General features: G+C 34.9%; 2 protein-coding genes and 1 long non-coding RNA gene across 4 annotated transcripts; 1 reads left to right on the plus strand and 2 right to left on the minus strand.

The window, feature by feature from the left end:
* The first annotated feature begins 200 nt into the window (after positions 1-200).
* smarcad1a (SWI/SNF-related, matrix-associated actin-dependent regulator of chromatin, subfamily a, containing DEAD/H box 1 a) lies at positions 201-9,011 on the plus strand. 2 transcript variants are annotated; one of them, XM_051903862.1, is made up of 23 exons: positions 201-572; positions 960-1,062; positions 1,231-1,333; positions 1,436-1,502; positions 1,715-1,794; positions 1,887-2,012; positions 2,100-2,178; positions 2,290-2,765; positions 3,271-3,467; positions 3,788-3,878; positions 4,002-4,101; positions 4,193-4,252; positions 4,481-4,556; positions 4,723-4,858; positions 5,040-5,171; positions 5,311-5,406; positions 5,657-5,774; positions 6,007-6,122; positions 7,001-7,189; positions 7,309-7,427; positions 7,818-8,000; positions 8,081-8,187; positions 8,463-9,011. In XM_051903862.1, exons 1-23 carry the CDS (start codon positions 467-469, stop codon positions 8,522-8,524), a joined length of 2,922 nt encoding a protein of 973 aa, XP_051759822.1. In that variant the 5' UTR covers positions 201-466; the 3' UTR covers positions 8,525-9,011. The 2 variants fall into 2 exon arrangements, with proteins under 2 accessions (XP_051759822.1, XP_051759823.1); XM_051903863.1 differs by having other exon boundaries at positions 963-1,062.
* Positions 9,012-10,108: 1,097 nt separating this feature from the next.
* LOC127517772 (macrophage-expressed gene 1 protein-like) lies at positions 10,109-11,505 on the minus strand. The gene is made up of 2 exons (XM_051903864.1): positions 11,044-11,505; positions 10,109-10,715 (listed from the first exon to the last, which is right to left on the minus strand). The coding sequence occupies exons 1-2, from the start codon at positions 11,491-11,493 to the stop codon at positions 10,209-10,211; spliced, it is 957 nt and encodes a 318-aa protein (XP_051759824.1). The 5' UTR covers positions 11,494-11,505; the 3' UTR covers positions 10,109-10,208.
* Positions 11,506-14,533: 3,028 nt separating this feature from the next.
* LOC127518138 (uncharacterized) lies at positions 14,534-15,218 on the minus strand. The gene is made up of 2 exons (XR_007931464.1): positions 14,929-15,218; positions 14,534-14,780 (listed from the first exon to the last, which is right to left on the minus strand). It is a non-coding gene; the product is annotated as an uncharacterized LOC127518138 (long non-coding RNA).
* Between the last annotated feature and the right edge of the window lie 4,024 nt (positions 15,219-19,242).

Raw genomic sequence — 19,242 nt, forward strand, 5'->3', positions numbered from 1 at the left:
CTATCTAAGTTAACATTTATTTAGTATTTACATTTCCTCTATATATTTTATTATACATAATTACTATAATTTATACATTTTACATTTTATTTTCCATAATTGGATCTCTGTAAAATATCGTAAAGTTTAATGTTTATAATCCTGACTGAAAATTTAAAGGGAAAAAAGCCGCTCTATTTCTATTGGCTCACAAACGGAAATGACGCATGTCAGCCGGTGGTGGCGGGAACGTGTTATTTGCTGTATTCATTACTTACCGCACTGTCATGTTCCAATGCCGAACAATTTAAGTCTTGGCTATTTCACAGAATTTATATTTGAGTCACTTACTGGTGTATCTATATCATATCGATGAAGCTGGCCTGAATATTTAATCACCGAACAGAATCAAGAGCACGAGCGTCACCGGCGGATATTAGGTCGCGCGAGATAGACGATTCTCATAACGGAAAATATTGGTATTACAATGAGCCTTTTTAACCTGGACCGGTTCCGTTTCCAAAGGGACAATGCAGTCGACAGGCACGGTAAATCATTGGATGAATCTAGCTCGGATAAGGAGAACCAACGGGGTAAGAACAAAAGGCCATTTCCCGCCGGGGCTTTGTTCATTGTAAATAAAAATGGCTATGCTCAACCTAGAGCATGGCGGACATCATAAACGCACTTGTTTTTATGTGTGATTGTGTTGATAAGAGACGGAATGCGAGTTTATATTGTAATGTAGCTGTAATGTATGTAAAGCCATTCATGGTTCTCCATTCCGTAATCCGCAAGGTTTAATCTTATTTTGGGATTGACGCTGACCTGCCCTCTTTTTTGTTTGTTTACCAGTGTATCAGACCCTATTTTACAGCATATTTAGGAGTTGTGACTGCATCTTTGTAACATGACAGGACGGTGAATTCAACCAAAATGTTGTCTCGATTCAGTATTGAAAATAAAATTCTATTTTCAAGCAGCCCACCAAAGAAAGACAGATGGTCGATGTGCATCAGGCAAGGCATCAAGACACACATTGGAGGATGTATTTGCAGATGATAAAGCTGTCAAGATGTCCAAGTAAGCAAGACTATGAGTCTGTCTTAAGTGAGCCTGCAACACGTCAGCTGCTTCACACATTTTTCTTTAGATCTGAAGCTTATTGGTTGTCACGAGGGTTATTTATTTGAACGTTTTGAAACCCATCTAGTCTGTAATAAGTGCAATTAACATACAATTACTTCACAGGGATTCAATAGAGTCCAAGCACCAGATGAACAAGGAGATGGAGGACAGAATCATCAAACTACTAGAGATCTTCCCTCAGAAGAGTAAGAAAGATCTACTGGAGGTAAAGAGTCCCTCTTTGGTGTAACAGTAGTACTTAAATCAGGTGAATTTTATACTGTTAGCATTGTAAATTTTGTATTTTTATGTAACTATGTTGTGACAGGTGGTTGAGAGCACCAGCACACTGGAGGGAGCTATAGCACATTGTTTGATGGTTTATGGGGATGAAGGTAAAGGTTTTTTATTTATTTATATATATTATTTATTTACTTACATACATGTTACACATTCAACCAATGATTTAATGCTCCAGAATACTCACATCTTTGTGGTCAATCACGTCTGATCACTCTAGTTTTAGTTTGTACAAATTAAAGGTGATTTATAATTGAGGTACTGTATTATAAACTATATTTCATATAAAGCTGTTTTATTTATGCAGATTCAGGCAGACAGAAAGGCAAAGCGGGACATAGTGAAGATGATGATGATAATCAGCCAAAGAAGAGGAGAAAAATTGCGGTAAGATCTTTTGAATTGGATATTTTAAACCTAACGTGTTTCTCTTTGCATTAATATGGAGAACTTTAAAATAGCTGTTGACTCTGATTCAGCGTTCAGATTCGGAATCTGAGGAGGATGAAGATTCTGAAGATGATGAGAGTCAAGAGCCAAGCAGAGAGAGGCAGGAGGCTTTGTTGAAGAAGATGAAGAAGAAACTGCCTGATATCGAAAAAGAGGTAGGCTAGAAGTTTGAAACCATATTGAAGTCATGACGAAAGAGCACTGGAAAGTTCTGAAGAGTTTGTCTTCAATTTGTGTAACAGGTCCTGAGGGATGTCCTGAGGGAGCACGAATGGGACTATGAGAATGCCTTGGGATCACTGCTTGTGTTTTCATCAACAGGTGATTTGTTACAGCATTTCAGTTTCATTTGAAGATTTAATTGTAGTCTAAATGGAAATTTTAATGTGAGAATGAATTGACTAAAAGCCATCTATGATTTATCCCGTTAAGATTCAAGTTCACCAGAAGATCAGAGAAAACAAAAGTCAGAATCATCTCACTCCAAGGAAAAAAATGGCAAGAGCCTACAAAAGCCAGACAGCTTGTCTAGTCTGTCAAAATGGCTGACAGCAGTACCATCTCCCATGTCAAAAGTTTCTAGTGTGTCTACTCCAAAAACACAAAAATCTGCAGTCAGCAAAAACACGACCAAGAACGCATCCTTTAAACGGAAGAGGGGCGATAAATTGCCTCTAAAAGACATTAGTGAATCTGAGGACGAAGATGAGATTGACAGTGATGTTGAGAGTATCTCTGATGATCTGGACTCGGAGGATGAGGACAGTGTCTCTAGCAGTCTTCAGGACAAGATCATTCAGTTTCTCCAAGAGGCTTCCCTAGATGAGCTTGCTCTGATATCTGGCTGCTCAATCAAAAAAGCCCAGAAGATCATTTCGCTGAGGCCGTTCAACACTTGGAAAGATGTGGTAAGAATTTAATATGTGCACTCTGTACTGCTGTTTTAATTGTCACTCTTAATCTTACTCTTTTGGCTGTTTAGACATTGATTCATATTCAAAGAGTCATTAGACTTGGGTATAATCCTGATTTGTGCCTCAGCTGTTTTTATTTTATTCTGAGTGGCAGGTTTGTATTTCTGGCTGTTGCCAGATTGAAAATTTAGCAGAATTTTATAATTTTTTTTAAATGAGGTGTCAAAATTTGCCACCCTACTTTAAAATTATTTGGTAACAAAATGGGAAATCTCCAAACCATTCCATGTACTACATGCCTGGCACTGTTGGCTATCTGTGGTCAAGACAGGTGAATAGTGCTGGTGGAATGGCATTGGGTGACGTGACCATTCCCGATTGGAAAGGAAACCAAAACTGTTTCAGCAAGTCCCAGTTGGTACAGAGTGGCATTATTCAGCTACATTAACCACTCAACCAAATGGTGGAAAGTCTCTAATTGTGTTTCTCTTCCTTTCAGAAAGAGCAGTTCTATAAGGATAATGGCCTGTCTATAGAGCTGGTACATGGCTGCAAGGTGGTGCTTAAGGAGAGGCAGGTGGTTAGAGACCTCATGGGAAGATGTGAGAAGATTGCACAGAAAATGACTAAAGATGTCACCCAGGTCATAGAAGCGGGCATGGGCTCCATCAAGCAACCCAAAGTCCTGAGCAGCAAGTGAGCTCATATCTATTCTCATTATCAAACCTATATATTTATATGGATATCCATATTTTCTGAAAAGTATGTCTTGTGTAAATCCAATAAAAAATGGTTGGGGGGGAGCTAGTTATTGTATGATGGTTGAAATCACAAAATGGCCTTAAACAATTACTAAATAAATTGTGCAAATCTGCGGGACATCCTTAGCATATTAAAGCGCCAAATGAGAGTAAAAATTGCAGCTTCAGCTGATCGCATGCCTGCTATGATATCAGGGGTTATTCCTTTTTTTTTTTTTTTTTTTATAAAACCTCTTTGTTTTTCAATTCTGTTAGTTTCAAACTACAGCCATATCAGCTGATCGGCTTGAAGTGGCTGATTCTTCTGCACCAGCACAAGCTGAGTGGCATCCTGGCAGATGAAATGGTGAGTCACTGTCATCTTGAGTTCATACAGTGGTGTGGAATGATCCAAGTAGGTTACTGATTCCTTTTAAGTAAAGGACTATTACCATGGATATTGGTTATAAGTAATTGGGTCTTTCCACAGGGGTTGGGTAAAACAATTCAGGCCATCGCTTTCCTGGCTCATTTGTATGAAAAAGGAATTAAGGGCCCTCATCTTATTACCGTACCCTCGTCCACACTGGGTAAGAGACATTTATTTCAGTGGAAGTGTAGCATCTGAACTCTGCTTTAAATACTGCTTAAGATGATTTATTTCACCATCTCTCTTTGCAGATAACTGGGTTCGTGAACTGGGTCTTTGGTGCCCCAGTCTCAAAGTTCTTATTTACTATGGTGAGTCAGTTTCCAGGCAAGCACATTTAAACCTTTTTAATCTTTTTTTTTTTTTTTTTTATTGTAAGTTTCATTATTTAAAGTTTTTCAATTATAAATTTTTTTTTTTTTTTTCAAAGAATAAATTGGATTTTGAAACCTAGATAGGTCTCAGACCCCGCTGTAAAATAATACATATCAATGCATAATTCTTATTTCCTTTCTATTCTTTTGTGTTTAAACTTGTAGGGTCTGTGGAAGATCGCAGATATTTGCGACAAGACATCCTCAGTGGCTTGATTGAATTCAACATCATAGTATCCACGTAAGTATAAGATGACTCAGCGTATTGTGATTACAGTCCTTATGTAATGTTGCACTAAGAAAAAAAACACCAGACTTTGCATTTATGAAAGTAAATTGTATTCAGTGATGTTAACACTTGCCTGTCCTTTTGTTTATTCATTCTTCTTTATTATCATCTGTATTAGTTACAATCTCACAATAGGGAATGACCATGACCGCAGTCTGTTCCGCAAGCTGAGGCTGAAGTATGCCGTGTTTGATGAGGGCCACATGCTGAAAAATATGAACTCGCTGCGCTACCGCCACCTCATGGCCATCAATGTCAGTACAAGCAGTCTTCTGTGCTATAAACATTATTGTAAATACGTTTTACAGACATGCTGTTCCCTGCCAGTTCTCTCTTTTGGGGTAGTTTGGGAAGTGCTTAATGAAGAGAGAGGATGGTAGAAGAGTTGTTTGTGTGCATTTCTTGGTTATACATGGTTGTGTCTGTCATTTACAGGCTGAGCACAGATTGCTGCTGACTGGAACACCTTTACAAAACAACCTGCTGGAGCTCATGTCCCTGCTGAACTTTATCATGCCCTCTATGTTCTCTAGCAGTACCTCACAGATCTCCAAAATGTTCTCTACGGTATACACAGATTACGTCTAAGTAATACTATATGTGCCATCTCTTTTTAAAAAATGAATCTAAATGCTTCCCAAGTAAAAAGTAATTATATACCCAGACAGAAAGCTCTCTCACTTGCAGATGATCTGCTTTGTTTCAGAGGTCGTCAGAAGAGGAAAGCAGTTTTCATAAGGAGAGAATCGCACAGGCCAGACTTATCATGAAGCCATTCATCCTGAGACGAGTCAAGCGTGAGGTAGACCCTATTTTCCTCATTGTGATTAGAATCAGATCTTTAATAAGTTACTATATCTTGGTACAGAGAGGCATTCATTGCAGGACTAATTCATTACTGAGAAAATACCACAGAATTGGTCATCCATCAAAATAAAATGTATCTACATTCTGTCGTCTGTAGTGAAAATATATATATATAGAATTTTATATGACCAGTATATTTGTTTTTTGCCCTCTCTGATTGTATGACTTTGCAAATGTCATTCTAGGTGTTGAAACAGCTTCCACCAAAAATGGAGAAAATTGAAATGTGTCCCATGAGTGACGCCCAGCAGAAGCTGTATGACAAACTTTTCAAAAGGCTCAAGACGACACCAAATGGAGACAGTATGTGCAATTCAGTTTTTATGCCAACATGCTGTCTAGAAGTAATGCATTCTGTGCTTTAGTTTGGCTATGTTGTATTCAGGTTTACCTGACAAATTATATGCAGGCTGTCAAGAAGATGCACTGGTTCCCTCTCAGCTGGAAGATCTGTAAAACAAAATGGGAATGTTTAAGACTGTTTTTCTATCTCTGAGCACCTGTCCCACACTCCCTCTCATCTTTTTGTCCTCAGAGCGGGAGCTTTGCAATGTGATGATGCAGCTGAGAAAGATGGCTAATCATCCGTTGCTGCACCGCCAGTACTACACCACTGACAAATTGGCTGCCATGAGTAAAGCTATGCTTAAGGTGAGGACTGGGAGATTAATGTGTAAGGGAGGCTGAATAATAAATATTGAACTGTGCATATAAAAACAAAATATTTCATCATGGATTCAGCCCTGGGAGAATTTGTTTTTTAGTGTAGCAAGTAGCTGTATAGTAGTGGTTCTCAACCTGGAGGGGGGCCCTCAGCAAATGTCCAAGGGGGCCTCAAGATTAGAATTCATAAAATTAGAATAATTTATTAGAACTTTTTTAAAATAAGGTGAAACAAGCATTACAATGTTAAAACCACATTAAAAACCTTTTTTTAATCACTCCCTCAACAACCGTTTTTTTTTTTTTTTTTTTCTTTTTTTTTTTTTCTTTTTTTTCTGAAACAAAAACTGTAGGGTTTACTTAATTTGTGAAATTTACTAGTAATTTCTGAGTGAAAATTGTTTCAAAGAAATGGCAAGTAACATTAAATTAAACTTTTAATCGAAATTAAAATTTTGAAGTAGAAAATCTTAGTGTTTTCTTGTAAAACATGCTCCAATTATCTTGTTTAAAAAAAAAAAAAAAAAAAAAAAAAAAAAGTCTACAAATGTAACCTAAGTTTAAAAGTGTGATTTCTAGACTTGGGAAAAGTCATAAATTAATAAAATGGGTAATTAAAAAAAAAAAAAAAACAGTTGTATACTTTTTTTTTTTTTTTAAATATACATGTATTTCTAAAAATGCTAAGCTATAAAATATTTAATTGGCAAGAAAGTGAGAAATTTAGTAAAAATACTTATCCATTAAATCACAGACATCTGATGAGGTTCAAAGGGCCTTTGAATTTTGTACCTTGCAGTCAGAGGTTGAGAACCACTGTTGTGTTGTATACTGTCGTTGAACTGACATGGTTCTGCTTATTTTAGGAGCCGACACATTTTGATGCCGACCCTGCACTGATCCAGGAGGACATGGAAGTGATGTCTGATTTTGAGCTGCATAATTTATGTAAGCAGTACAGCTCTATTAGCAAATTTCAGCTGGATAAAGAGCTCATCTTAGACTCTGGGAAGTTTGCGCTGTTAACCAAGACACTCGCTGAGCTCAAAGAAAAGGTTTGTCTTGATGCTGTTGTCTTGATGGTGTCTCAATTTAGTTTGTTTTATTGCTACTAATGTGTTAAAATAACTTATTCTTTAACTTGATATACTAACTTAATATCTTTTACCCTAAGGGTGACAGGGTTGTGCTTTTCAGTCAATTCACCATGATGCTGGACATTGTGGAGATTCTGCTCAAACACCTTGATCATCAGTTTGTTCGACTGGATGGTTCTACTCCCATGGCAGAGAGGTGGGCTTTAGTACCTAATGTCACTTTGTTTGCACTTGCATCCTCGCCATTACTTGGCGAGTAATAAAATATGATTGTTCAGACAGCCAATTTTCATTAAAGATGTTGTATCTACATATACTGTGGCAACCATAACTTGGTCATGAGAAAAAGGTTAGAAAATTGAAAATGTTTACTCACAATTCAGTTCATAGTGAAAGCAACATGTGAGCATAAATCGATGTTCACGCTACTGTGCTTTGTGTGTGATGTCCCAAAAAATTAAAAACAAAATGATCCAGAACAACTAAACAGATTTGAGTAGAATGTGCCATAAAGTCTTGATTTTTTTTTTTTTGCTGCCTGTCTGAACAAATGTTAAATCTACTTGAACCCTTCTTGTTTCTCTAGGATTGGTCTCATTGACAAATACAATACAAGTCCTGAGATCTTTGTGTTCCTTCTGTCGACTCGGGCTGGTGGCCAGGGAATCAACCTTGCCTCGGCTAACACAGTCATACTGCATGACATTGATTGCAATCCATTTAATGATAAACAAGCAGAGGACCGCTGTCACCGAATGGGGCAGGCCAGGTTAGTGTCAATACAATAAAATGGAGATTGCCATTAACAAAGAATGAAATGTAGTTCCTGATCATGTTTTTGCATTGCAGAACAGTGCAGGTGATCAAGCTTATCAGCAGGGACTCGATTGAGGCTTGCATGCTCCGCGTTGGACAGGAGAAGCTAAAATTGGAACAGGACATGACCACTGATGAAGGTGAGTGTCTGCACACAAACTGTTTCAGACCCACAGGTCACAGAAAGAGAAAGAGGATGGAAAATCGAAAATGTTTACTCTCACCATTCAGTTTCTTAGTCAAAGCAACTAGTAAATTGATGTATTCAGTAGGCACGATATATTGTTCTCGATTCATATAGGCTACATAAATATGGGGGGGGCGGGTATTGCTATATTATCAGTTGTGGTCTTATCTGGTTTTTCACATAGGTTTATTGAACCTTTAATCCATTGTCACTTGTTCTTTTGTTCAGGTGAGGATGGTGCTATGACTGAACAAATGGCAGAGCTGCTCAAAGTCTCACTTGGCCTTTAAAACAAAGAACATGGAGCCAGTAGCTGCTTGTGCATTTCCCTCCATTTATCAAGTGCAAACAGCAACACGGAACCATAAACCTGACTTTTTTTTTTTTTTTTTTTATTACCAATTTACTTCATGTGGGTTTGGTGAAGACTAGCAGTTTTCCAGTGTTCAAATATTTGAGGTCAGTTGTTAAATGCACACAAATCTTGGACAAGTGTACTGGCCGTAGAGGGGACTGTATTACTCAGGGATCACCTGAAATACTTATGTTAATCTTCCACACCATGTCTTAATGTTCCATCTGAATGACTGTACTTCACTTATCAGCAGAGTTTAGCCCTCAACAGGACTGGTGAGTTGGTTCCAGATTGTAGACCTGCTGTGAGGCACTGCTGTAAATAACATATATCTGTTAAACTGGTTACACTTTACCTTATCAAATTTGTTCTGCGTGTGTGTCCTTGTATTATGTTTTTCTAAATAAAGATATTTAAATTTACTGAAACTGTCTGAATTGTTTTAGAAGCATACATGAAACACAAAATGGGTTTTCTTCAAAATCTAAAATATCTGCATATGTATCCATAAAAACAAATTTTAAAAGTAGTCAGCCATTGGATTTCAACAGATGTTTAAATTCAATTAAAAAAAAAAAAAAAAACATTCTTGAAAAGTTTTTAAAAGAGGCATAAGCCACAAATATTAGTTAAAGGGTGTCTTTATTGCATAAATAAAAAAAAACTGCATATGATTTGCAAATGGAGAAATATTATTTACATTATGCAATATTATTTGAGAGCACAGCAGAAAAAAAACAACCCTATAGGTCGTTTTTCAAGCACCTTATTATATTATATACTATATTTACATTTTAAAGGCATGCGCCCTCTAGCTGGTGTAAAAATAATGACAGTGTCGTGTTACGTCTGTCGTCATGAAATGACATATGACTGTCGTTACCAATCAAAATCCGTGTTCATTTAAATGCTTTGTGTGGACTTTTTACACCATTTGTCCTATTTTCATTTAGCAAAACTCTTTTTTTTTATTTTTTTTTTTTATTAATGACTACACCCTTCAACCCCCTTCTCCCCCCCTCCCCAGTTGATTCCAGTTACAGTACTCCTCATTCATAAGTAGCTTTGGATAAAAGCTTTTGTTCTTTCTGACTCTTTATGCAACTCTCAAGTTGGACCACACTTCAAAGCACATCTCAAAGTAAGCACACCTCTTTGTTTTAATAGAGTTCCTGACGCCACAAGAGCAATCAAAGCTATCAGACCACAGGTTACACCCGCCTTTTCTCCTCCAGACCTCTCAAACATTGATTAATTTCAACAGGAGTTGCCAAGTCTTTTTTGGACTTGGCAACACAGAGGTGTTTTCTGAATTGTGGAACACCAGTAGGTGTCCACCTTTGCACGACGGACAAAAACACATATTTGTTTACACAAGTAAAGAACCATAAGAAACCACATTTAAAACAGGGAAGTTTTGCACTCATAACCTTTTTCTACTGTCTCAGAGCGTAATAGGGTGGTTTTGAACTTCGCATGGCAAGAATAATCACCAGTGGCTGGGTTTTTCTGTGCAGTTTCATCACAGATGGTATTTCCATCTGATGTCAATGGAGTGCATCGTTGGTAAATGCCACCAAAGCTAAGATTGGTGACTGGTCCTTGACAAGATGCATCATCTACATTTGCCTGGAAGTTGAAATTTTTGGAATCTGGACCAGCCCAGAGCGGTCAATAGCCACCAGATTATTGAGTGTACTCTCTTGCCACTTCTGCAGAGTGATGCCTGGGTAGAATAAAGCTCCACCATGACTCTGAGTGAAAGAATATGTGACGTTACCCTGATAACTGCTAGTTTCAGAAGTTTCCAGGGATGCACTGACACCAATACCAAACGTAACTTTTTTAAAGAAACGGCTTGCTGATGCAGAAACAGAAGACATGTCTAACTGATTCTTCTGGATATAAGATGTTTTTAAATAGTCCTCTTGCACCAAAGTTGCACCAGCATCAACACTTGTGATGACATGAGTACCATAATCAAATATGAGTCTCTCTGACAGATACGCTGCTAGACGTGTTTGATTGTTCTTAATGGCATCTGCAATTTCCTCTGCCTGTCGAGCAAAGCGGGAGTCCAGAATAAAGTTAGGATACGCCTTTACAGTGTACAGATGGTTACGGACCTAAAAAAAATAAATAAAAGAGAAAAGATAGACCAACTAAATAAAAAGTTCAAACATATACACCTTTACAAATCAAATACATATTATGGCATAAAAAATGTATAAATGCTGACATTACGTGATTAATCGTAATGAAAAGAAAGGTCTTCTGAATTTATATATTTTTTTCATAGAAGTGAAAAAATAGAAAAATAGGTAATATTGAATATCATTATTATTATTATCTAAAAAAAAAAAAATCTAAATTTTTAGTTGAGTTGAGTAATTCAGACTATATAAAATTATTTTCAGATTTTTTGACAACTTTGTTAAACTTAATTTGACTTACTTGAACTCGTGCTGTTACAGCACCCTCTCTCACTTGGTGGGTTTTCATGCGCTGGTTTTCTATGGAGAATTTTCCATTGAGCACCGAAGAGAAGGAAACATCAGCATTAATGGAGCTTGAAGTGGAGCTTTTTTGTTCCAGCCATGACATGATGATCTCAGAGTTTGTTTCCACTCCGCTCATTTTCTGTGGAATGACAAAGACTTCATCTGGAATGAGATAGACACCATCTTCTGTGGTCTGACACTGGGAATAGCTCAGATTCATCACCCGTCCCATGTCTATGTTGCACAGGTTATCCCAGCCTCCACCTGGTAGAACCTCCAGCGCTTTTGAAGATGGGTTTTTCAGGCATGCATTGAGTCCATTGCTGGGACGAATGAGTGGATAAAAGTTGCAGATATTGATGCAACAGCAGAGTATCAGCAGACAGAAGGCTCTCGACTCCATGATTGTCTGGTGTAAAAATGCATTTGAATTGCACTTCTTTTTTATAGGAAGGATGCAGAATATCAGGGCGTGTGATCTTCCGTGAACCAGGCAGTCTTTTTTTATAATTGAATGAGTTAACTTTTCTTTTGTCTAAAACAAACAATCAACAGAATAATAGAAAATGAAACTATTTGCTACATATTTTGCTAGAAAACACTATTGATCATCATGCCTCCACCCAAAGTAAAACTTTGAATTAATATTCCCATATTTCTCTGTAATATTTAATATTATTTAAACTTCAGTCAAAGCTCTGTATTTGACTAATTTACCGTAAGCAATAAATAAGTAATAGATTCTTTTTGGTAAATGTAGCGATTAAAAGTAGTGATTCTTTTTAGAAACTACACTCTTAAAAAATGTTCTTTATTGGAAATTATGGTTCCATGACGAACCTTTAGCATCCATGGAGGCTTTCCATTGCCCAAAAGGTTCTTTATAGTTGAAAATGGTTCTTTTAAGATTATAAAAATGTTCTTCTCACTAAAAAAAAAAGAAAAAAAAAACTGCAGTGGCAGCAATGATTTCTCTCATATTAAAAATAATATTACCAAACATTCTTTTATTTTGATCAACAGAAATTTTTTTTAAAAAATAACTGCATCTGTTTCTGAATATAGATTGATCTAAATAGATTACTTAGATAATGCAATATTTAGAAACAGGTGCAATGAATAAAATGGGGGAAAAACACAAGCATGACACTTGTAAATAAAATAATTTATTTATAATTTAATAATGTATAGTTTTACTCCTAAATGGGGCATTTGTCAACTAAAGGCATGCCTTCTGGGATTCCTGTGTTGACAGCTTCACAAAATAGCCTCCTAGACTTGACTTATCCCATACATCTGTCTACATTAGAAATCATTGGGTTGTTCTGTTCGTGTTTTGCCAGTTCTAGTGAGTATCAAGTTATTTAGAGTTTTTGTTTTATTAAAGAATTGCTGTGCTTAGATCCAGATTTTTTTTATCATTACTTGCAACCAGCACTGACACTAACAACTCTAAGGCCCGATTTCACAGACAGGGCTTAGCCTAAGCCAGGATTAGGCCTAAGTTCAATTAGGGCATTTAAGTAGCTTTTATAAATGTTCACTAGAAAAAGAAACATTACTGGTGTGCATCTTGAGACAAAACAATGGCACTGACATATTTTAAGATATGTCAGTGCAAGTTGTTTCTATTTAAAACAGTTTAAACATGCATTTTAGACTAAGACTACCTTAAGCCTTGTCTGTGAAACCGGGGGTAAAACTCTTTGTGTGGTCTTTGTGGCTCCACTGAAGTGAAACAACCCTACCCAGCAGGGTTTTAGACTTTAGACAGGAACACAGTGAACATTCTGTCAAGAATTTCTTTTGTGTTTCAAAAAGATAAAATGTCATATGGGGTGAATTATCCTTTTAACTTTTGGTGGCCATGAAACAGTATTACTACAATTACTTTGATGTGGGAAACTATAACAAAAGAACATGTGACTAATGACAACAAACAGAAAGTCCATGAAAACCAAAACAAACTGACTCAACATTTTACAATTTCTTTTAAATCAGTTTCCATCATTACATGAAAAGAGTAATTTCCAGGTTAAATCGGACATTGGAAATTTCAGTAAAACTTAAAGTGTGTGACCTGTGTGCAAATGTATTTAGGTCAAGCCAGTCAAGCGGGGAAATCCCGTACACGTCCATACACTTGAGGTGCACAGTTTTTTTGGATACAGGATATTTCTGATTTCATTGTTTATTGTCCATGTAAATATATCTAGTATTGAAGTTTACTTAATCCGTTTGTGTTGGGATTACATGAATGAATTTTGTTCCATTAATTGAAAATGGGCGGTGCTTGTTAGTTCCCAGCATGCATTGCATATGGCTGGATAAAGAGAGAAAATGTTTAAAAATGTGATGTTATTTTATGTTTTTTGCAGTAAGATGAAAACTGGGGATGCTTGATAGTGTTTAATAGTGTTCAGTGTTCACTGAATTCTATATTAGAATTATTAGAATGTTTTAAATTTCACTGGGTTACCATTGTAGAGAAGAGTGGGGCATATGCATACAAACATAGAAAACAGTGATTTATTTGAGGAAAGTAGTTATTCATTTTGGGAACATATTGATTCTTTTTAAAAAAGTGATTTTTGTTTATATGTAGCGATTGTTTTGAAAAAGTAACAAATATTTTTAGAAAATTAGCGATTCTTTTTGGGAAAGTAGCGAATCTTTTCAAGACATTAACTGTAGATTGTTTTTGAATGACTATCAAATGTTCTTTAAAAAAATACTCATGCATTTTGAATGTATTGATTGTTTTTAATGTATCGATGCGTTCTGAATAAATATATATATGTGTTTTGAATAAATGTATTAACTGTTGTTGAATGTATCAATGTTTTTAAAATGTAGCGATTCATTTTGAAAAAGTAGCGATTCTTTTCAAGACTGATTCTTTTGGGGAAGTGTATCGATTGGTTTAGAATAACTGTAGATTGTTTTTGAATTTCTATCAAATGTTCTTTAAAAAAGTACTGATGTATCGATGCGTTCTGAATAAATATATATATGCGTTTTGAATAAATGTATTAAATGTATCAATGTTTTTAAAATATTTAACAATTCTTTTTTAAAATGTAGCGATTCATTTTGAAAAAGTAGCAATTCTTTTTAGAAAAGTAGCGATTCTTTTCAATACATTGGTTTAGAATAACTAGACTGTTTTTGAATGACTATCTTGTTCTTTAAAAAAGTACTGATGCATTTTGAATTTTGAATGTATTGATTGTTTTTAATGATTGCTTTTTCTCGATTGCTTAAATCCATAACGTCTCACCCAATACCCCAAACATCCTATTTTCAGGTCAAAATGAAGCTCTACACTAAAAACCGTTCATTCTTCAAAAAATACTACAAAAACCAAAACCAAAACCCAGTAATAAGTTATGTTGCTTGTTTTTCTCCCCCTCAAGGAACTTTTCAAATGATGAACACATGTATACACTTGCACATTTTTTATTCCTTAATGTACTATACAGTACAATACACCAAACAACAACAAAAAATATTCTGCCCCAGCATCACATCTTTGGTCTGGGACAGGCCAGAGAATCTCGTCAGCATCACAGGCTATATTGGTCCTATCCAGGCAGCGGGGGGAAAATCCTCTTGCATGCCTGATCCACCCCTGGCACACATCAACTGAAATGTCTAGTCAGGCTTCTTCCATTCCATCGTCTCTGTGTCCTACAAAAATAGAGTTACTGATTACTGTAACTATAACACATGCTTTTTACAAAATGGAAGCAGACAGAAACTATCTGTATGTAAGGCACTTTGATGCATGTGTTGTAACATTCAAAAGTTACAGTAGAGTACACTGAGGTAGACCTACCTATTTTCCTCCCCGAAGGTTCTCATGATCGAGGCGATGGTGAAGCAACTTAAGTTTGGCTGAACTCATTGCCCAGCCTCCCTCATAGTCATACCATGGACAACGACATGGTCAGCTAGTGGCACGAATTTCATCTAAGACTCCTTGTCTCCTTGCCCCTCATCCTCATCCTCCTCCTCCTCCTCCTGAAAGAACTTTTATTCTTTTTTGAAAAAGTAGCAATTAAAAGTAGCGATTCTTTTTGGGAAAAGTAGCTATTCTTTTTTGAAAAAGTAGCGATTCTTTTTGAAAATGTAGAGATACATTTTGAAAAAGTAGCGATTCTTTTTGAAAAAGTAGCGATTCTTTTTGGGGAAAGTAGCGATTCTTTTTGGGGAAAGTAGCGATTCTTTTTTGAAAAGTAGCGATTCTTTTTTGGGAAAGTAGCGATTCTTTTTTAAGAAAGTAGCGATTCTTTTTGGGGAAAGTAGCGATTCTTTTTTGAAAAGTAGCGATTCTTTTTTTGAAAAGTAGCGATTCTTTTTTTTGAAAAGTAGCGATTCTTTTTTTTGAAAAGTAGCGATTCTTTCTTTTTTTTTTTTTTTTTTTTTTTTGAAAAGTAGCGATTCTTTTTCAGAAAAGTAGCGATTCTTTTTCAGAAAAGTAGCGATTCTTTTTCGGAAAAGTAGCGATTCTTTTGGGAAAAGTAGCGATTCTTTTGGGAAAAGTAGCGATTCTTTTGGGAAAAGTAGCGATTCTTTTGGGAAAAGTAGCGATTCTTTTGGGAAAACTAGCGATTCTTTTGGGAAAACTAGCGATTCTTTTTTTGAAAAGTAGCGATTCTTTTTGGAAAATGTAGCGATTTTTTTTTAAAAGTAGCTATTCTTTTTTTGAATAAGTAGTGATTTTTTTTTAGAAAAGTAGCGATTCTTTTGAAAACGTAGAGATACATTTTGAAAAAGTAGTGATTGTTTTTGGAACAAGTAGCGATTCTTTTTGGAAAAAGTAGCAAATCTTTTTGGAAAACGTAGCGATTCTTTTTAGAAAAGTAGAGATTCTTTTTGGAAAATGTAGCGATATGTTTAAGTAGTGATTTTTTTTTTGAAAAGTAGTGATTCTTTTTGAAAGAAGTAGCGATTAAAAGTAGCGATTCTTTTTTGAAAAGTAGCTATTCTTTTTTGGGAAAGTAGCGATTCTTTTTTGAGAAAGTAGCGATTCTTTTTGGGGAAAGTGGCGATTCTTTTTTAGGAAAGTAGCGATTCTTTTTTAGAAAAGTAGCGATTCTTTTTTAGAAAAGTAGCAATTCTTTTTTAGAAAAGTAGCGATTCTTTGGGGAAAAGTAGCGATTCTTTTGGGGAAAGTAGCGATTCTTTTTTTGAAAAGTAGCGATTCTTTTTTGAAAAGTAGCGATTCTTTTTGGAAAACGTAGCGATTCTTTTTAGAAAAGTAGAGATTCTTTTTGGAAAATGTAGCGATTTTTTTTTAAAAGTAGCTATTCTTTTTTTGAATAAGTATTGATTTTTTTTTAGAAAAGTAGCGATTCTTTTTGAAAACGTAGAGATAAATTTTGAAAAAGTAGTGATTGTTTTTGGAACAAGTAGCGATTCTTTTTGGAAAAAGTAGCAAATCTTTTTGGAAAACGTAGCGATTCTTTTTTGGGAAAGTAGCGTTTTTTTTTTTTTTTTTTTAAGTAGCGACTCTTTTTTGGAAAAGTAGCGATTCTTTTTTTAAAGAAGTAGCTATTAAAAGTAGCGATTCTTTTTTTGAAAAGTAGCTATTATTTTTGAAAGAATTAGCGATTAAAAGTAGCTATTCTTTTTAGAAAGGTAGCGATTCTTTTTTTGAAGAGTAGCGATTCTTTTTGGAAAAAGTAGCAAATCTTTTTGGAAAACGTAGCGATTCTTTTTAGAAAAGTAGAGATTCTTTTTGGAAAATGTAGCGATTTTTTTTTAAAGTAGCGATTCTTTTTTGAAAAAGTAGCGAATCTTTTTGGAAAAAGTAGCGGTTCTTTTTAGAAAAGTAGCGATTCTTTTTGGGAAAAGTAGCGATTCTTTTTTTTTTTCTTTTTTTTTTTTTTTAAGTAGCGATTCTTTTTGGGGAAAAGTAGCGATTCTTTTTGGGGGAAAGTAGCGATTCTTTTTGGGGAAAAGTAGCGATTCTTTTTGGGGAAAAGTAGCGATTCTTTTGGGGGGAAAGTAGCGATTCTTTTTGGGGAAAAGTAGCGATTCTTTTTGGGAAAAGTAGCGATTCTTTTTGAAAGAAGTAGCGATTCTTTTTTTTTTTCTTTTTTTTTTTTTAAAGTAGCAAATCTTTTTGGAAAAAGTAGCGATTCTTTTTGGGGAAAAGTAGCGATTCTTTTTGGGGAAAAGTAGCGATTCTTTTTGGGGAAAGTAGCGATTCTTTTTGGGAAAAAGTAGCGATTCTTTTTGGGAAAAAGTAGCGATTCTTTTTTTAAAAAGTAGCAAATCTTTTTGGAAAAAGTAGCGATTCTTTTTAGAAAAGTAGCGATTCTTTTTGGGAAAAGTAGCTATTCTTTTTGGGAAAAGTAGCAATTCTTTTTGAAAGAAGTAGCGATTGGGAAAGTAGTGATTCTTTTTGAAAGAAGTAGCGAATAAAAGTAGCTATTCTTTTTAGAAAGGTAGCGATTCTTTTTTAGAAAAGTAGCGATTCTTTTTTTTGGAAAGTAGCGATTCTTTTTTGGGAAAGTAGCGTTTTTTTTTTTTTTTTTTTTTAAGTAGCGATTCTTTTTTGGAAAAGTAGCAAATCTTTTTGGAAAACGTAGCGATTTTTTTTTAAAAAGTAGCTATTCTTTTTTTGAATAAGTAGTGATTTTTTTTAGAAAAGTAGCAATTCTTTTTGAAAACGTAGAGATACATTTTGAAAAAGAAGTGATTGTTTTTTGAAAAAGTAACAAATCTTTTTGGAAAAGTAGCGATTCTTTTTGGGAAAGTAGCGATTCTTTTTAGAAAAGTAGCAATTCTTTTTGGGAAAAGTAGCGATTCTTTTTGGGAAAAGTAGCGATTCTTTTTTAAAGAAGTAGCGATTTTGGAAAGTAGTGATTCTTTTTGGGAAAAGTAGCGATTAAAAGTAGCTATTCTTTTTAGAAAGGTAGCTATTCTTTTTTAGAAAAGTAGCGATTCTTTTTTTTGAAAAGTAGCGATTCTTTTTTGGGAAAGTAGCGATTTTTTTTTTTTTTTTTTAAGTAGCGATTCTTTTTTGGAAAAGTAGCAATTCCTTTTTGGAAAAGTAGCAATTCCTTTTTGGAAAAGTAGCGATTCTTTTTTGGAAAAGTAGCGATTCTTTTTTGGAAAAGTAGCAATTCTTTTTGGGAAAAGTAGCAATTCTTTTTTAAAGAAGTAGCGATTAAAAGTAGCGATTCTTTTTTTGAAAAGTAGCTATTCTTTTTTGGGAAAGTAGCGATTTTTTTTGGGAAAAGTAGCGATTCTTTTTGAAAGAATTAGCGATTAAAAGTAGCTATTCTTTTTAGAAAGGTAGCGATTCTTTTTTTGAAAAGTAGCGATTCTTTTTTGGGAAAGTAGCAATTCTTTTTTGGAAAGTAGCAATTCTTTTTGGGAAAAGTAGCGATTCTTTTTGAAAGAAGTAGCGATTAAAAGTAGCAATTCTTTTTAGAAAAGTAGCAATTCTTTTTTAGAAAAGTAGCGATTCTTTTTGGGAAAAGTAGCGATTCTTTTTTTTTAAGTAGCTATTCTTTTTTTGAATAAGTAGTGATTTTTTTAGAAAAGTAGCGATTCTTTTTGAAAACGTAGAGATACATTTTGAAAAAGTAGTGATTGTTTTTGGAACAAGTAGCGATTCTTTTTAGAAAAGTAGCAATTTTTTTTTTAAATGTACATATTCTTTTTTGAAAAAGTAGCAAATCTTTTTGGAAAAAGTAGCGATTCTTTTTGAAAACGTAGATACATTTTGAAAAAGTAGTGATTGTTTTTGGAACAAGTAGCGATTCTTTTTAGAAAAGTAGCAATTCTTTTTGGGGGAAGTAGCGATTCTTTTTGGGGAAAGTAGCAATTCTTTTTAGAAAAGTAGCGATTCTTTTTTGGGAAAGTAGCGATTCTTATTGAAAGAAGTAGCTATTAAAAGTAGCAATTCTTTTCAGAAAAGTAGCGATTTTTCTTTTCTTTTTAGAAAACTAGCGTTTCTTTTTTGGGAAAGTAGTGATTCTTTTTTAGAAAAGTAGCGATTCTTTTTGGGAAAAGTAGCAATTCTTTTTGGGAAAAGTAGCGATTCTTTTTGGGAAAAGTAGCGATTCTTTTTGGGAAAAGTAGCGATTCTTTTTGAAAGAAGTAGCGATTAAAAGTAGCTATTCTTTTTAGAAAG

This window comes from Ctenopharyngodon idella, chromosome 8, assembly GCF_019924925.1.
Source record: "Ctenopharyngodon idella isolate HZGC_01 chromosome 8, HZGC01, whole genome shotgun sequence".
NCBI lineage: Eukaryota > Metazoa > Chordata > Actinopteri > Cypriniformes > Xenocyprididae > Ctenopharyngodon > Ctenopharyngodon idella.

Excerpts from the sequence above, each read along its gene's own strand:
- smarcad1a (XM_051903862.1), top strand. The coding sequence starts at position 467 with ATGAGCCTTTTTAACCTGGACCGGTTCCGTTTCCAAAGGGACAATGCA. Across the intron at positions 2,766-3,270 it reads TCAACACTTGGAAAGATGTG|AAAGAGCAGTTCTATAAGGA; the intron begins GTAAGAATTTAA and ends TCTTCCTTTCAG. Across the intron at positions 7,428-7,817 it reads TCTACTCCCATGGCAGAGAG|GATTGGTCTCATTGACAAAT; the intron begins GTGGGCTTTAGT and ends TTGTTTCTCTAG.
- LOC127517772 (XM_051903864.1), bottom strand. The coding sequence starts at position 11,493 with ATGGAGTCGAGAGCCTTCTGTCTGCTGATACTCTGCTGTTGCATCAAT. Across the intron at positions 10,716-11,043 it reads CTGTAACAGCACGAGTTCAA|GTCCGTAACCATCTGTACAC; the intron begins GTAAGTCAAATT and ends TATTTTTTTTAG.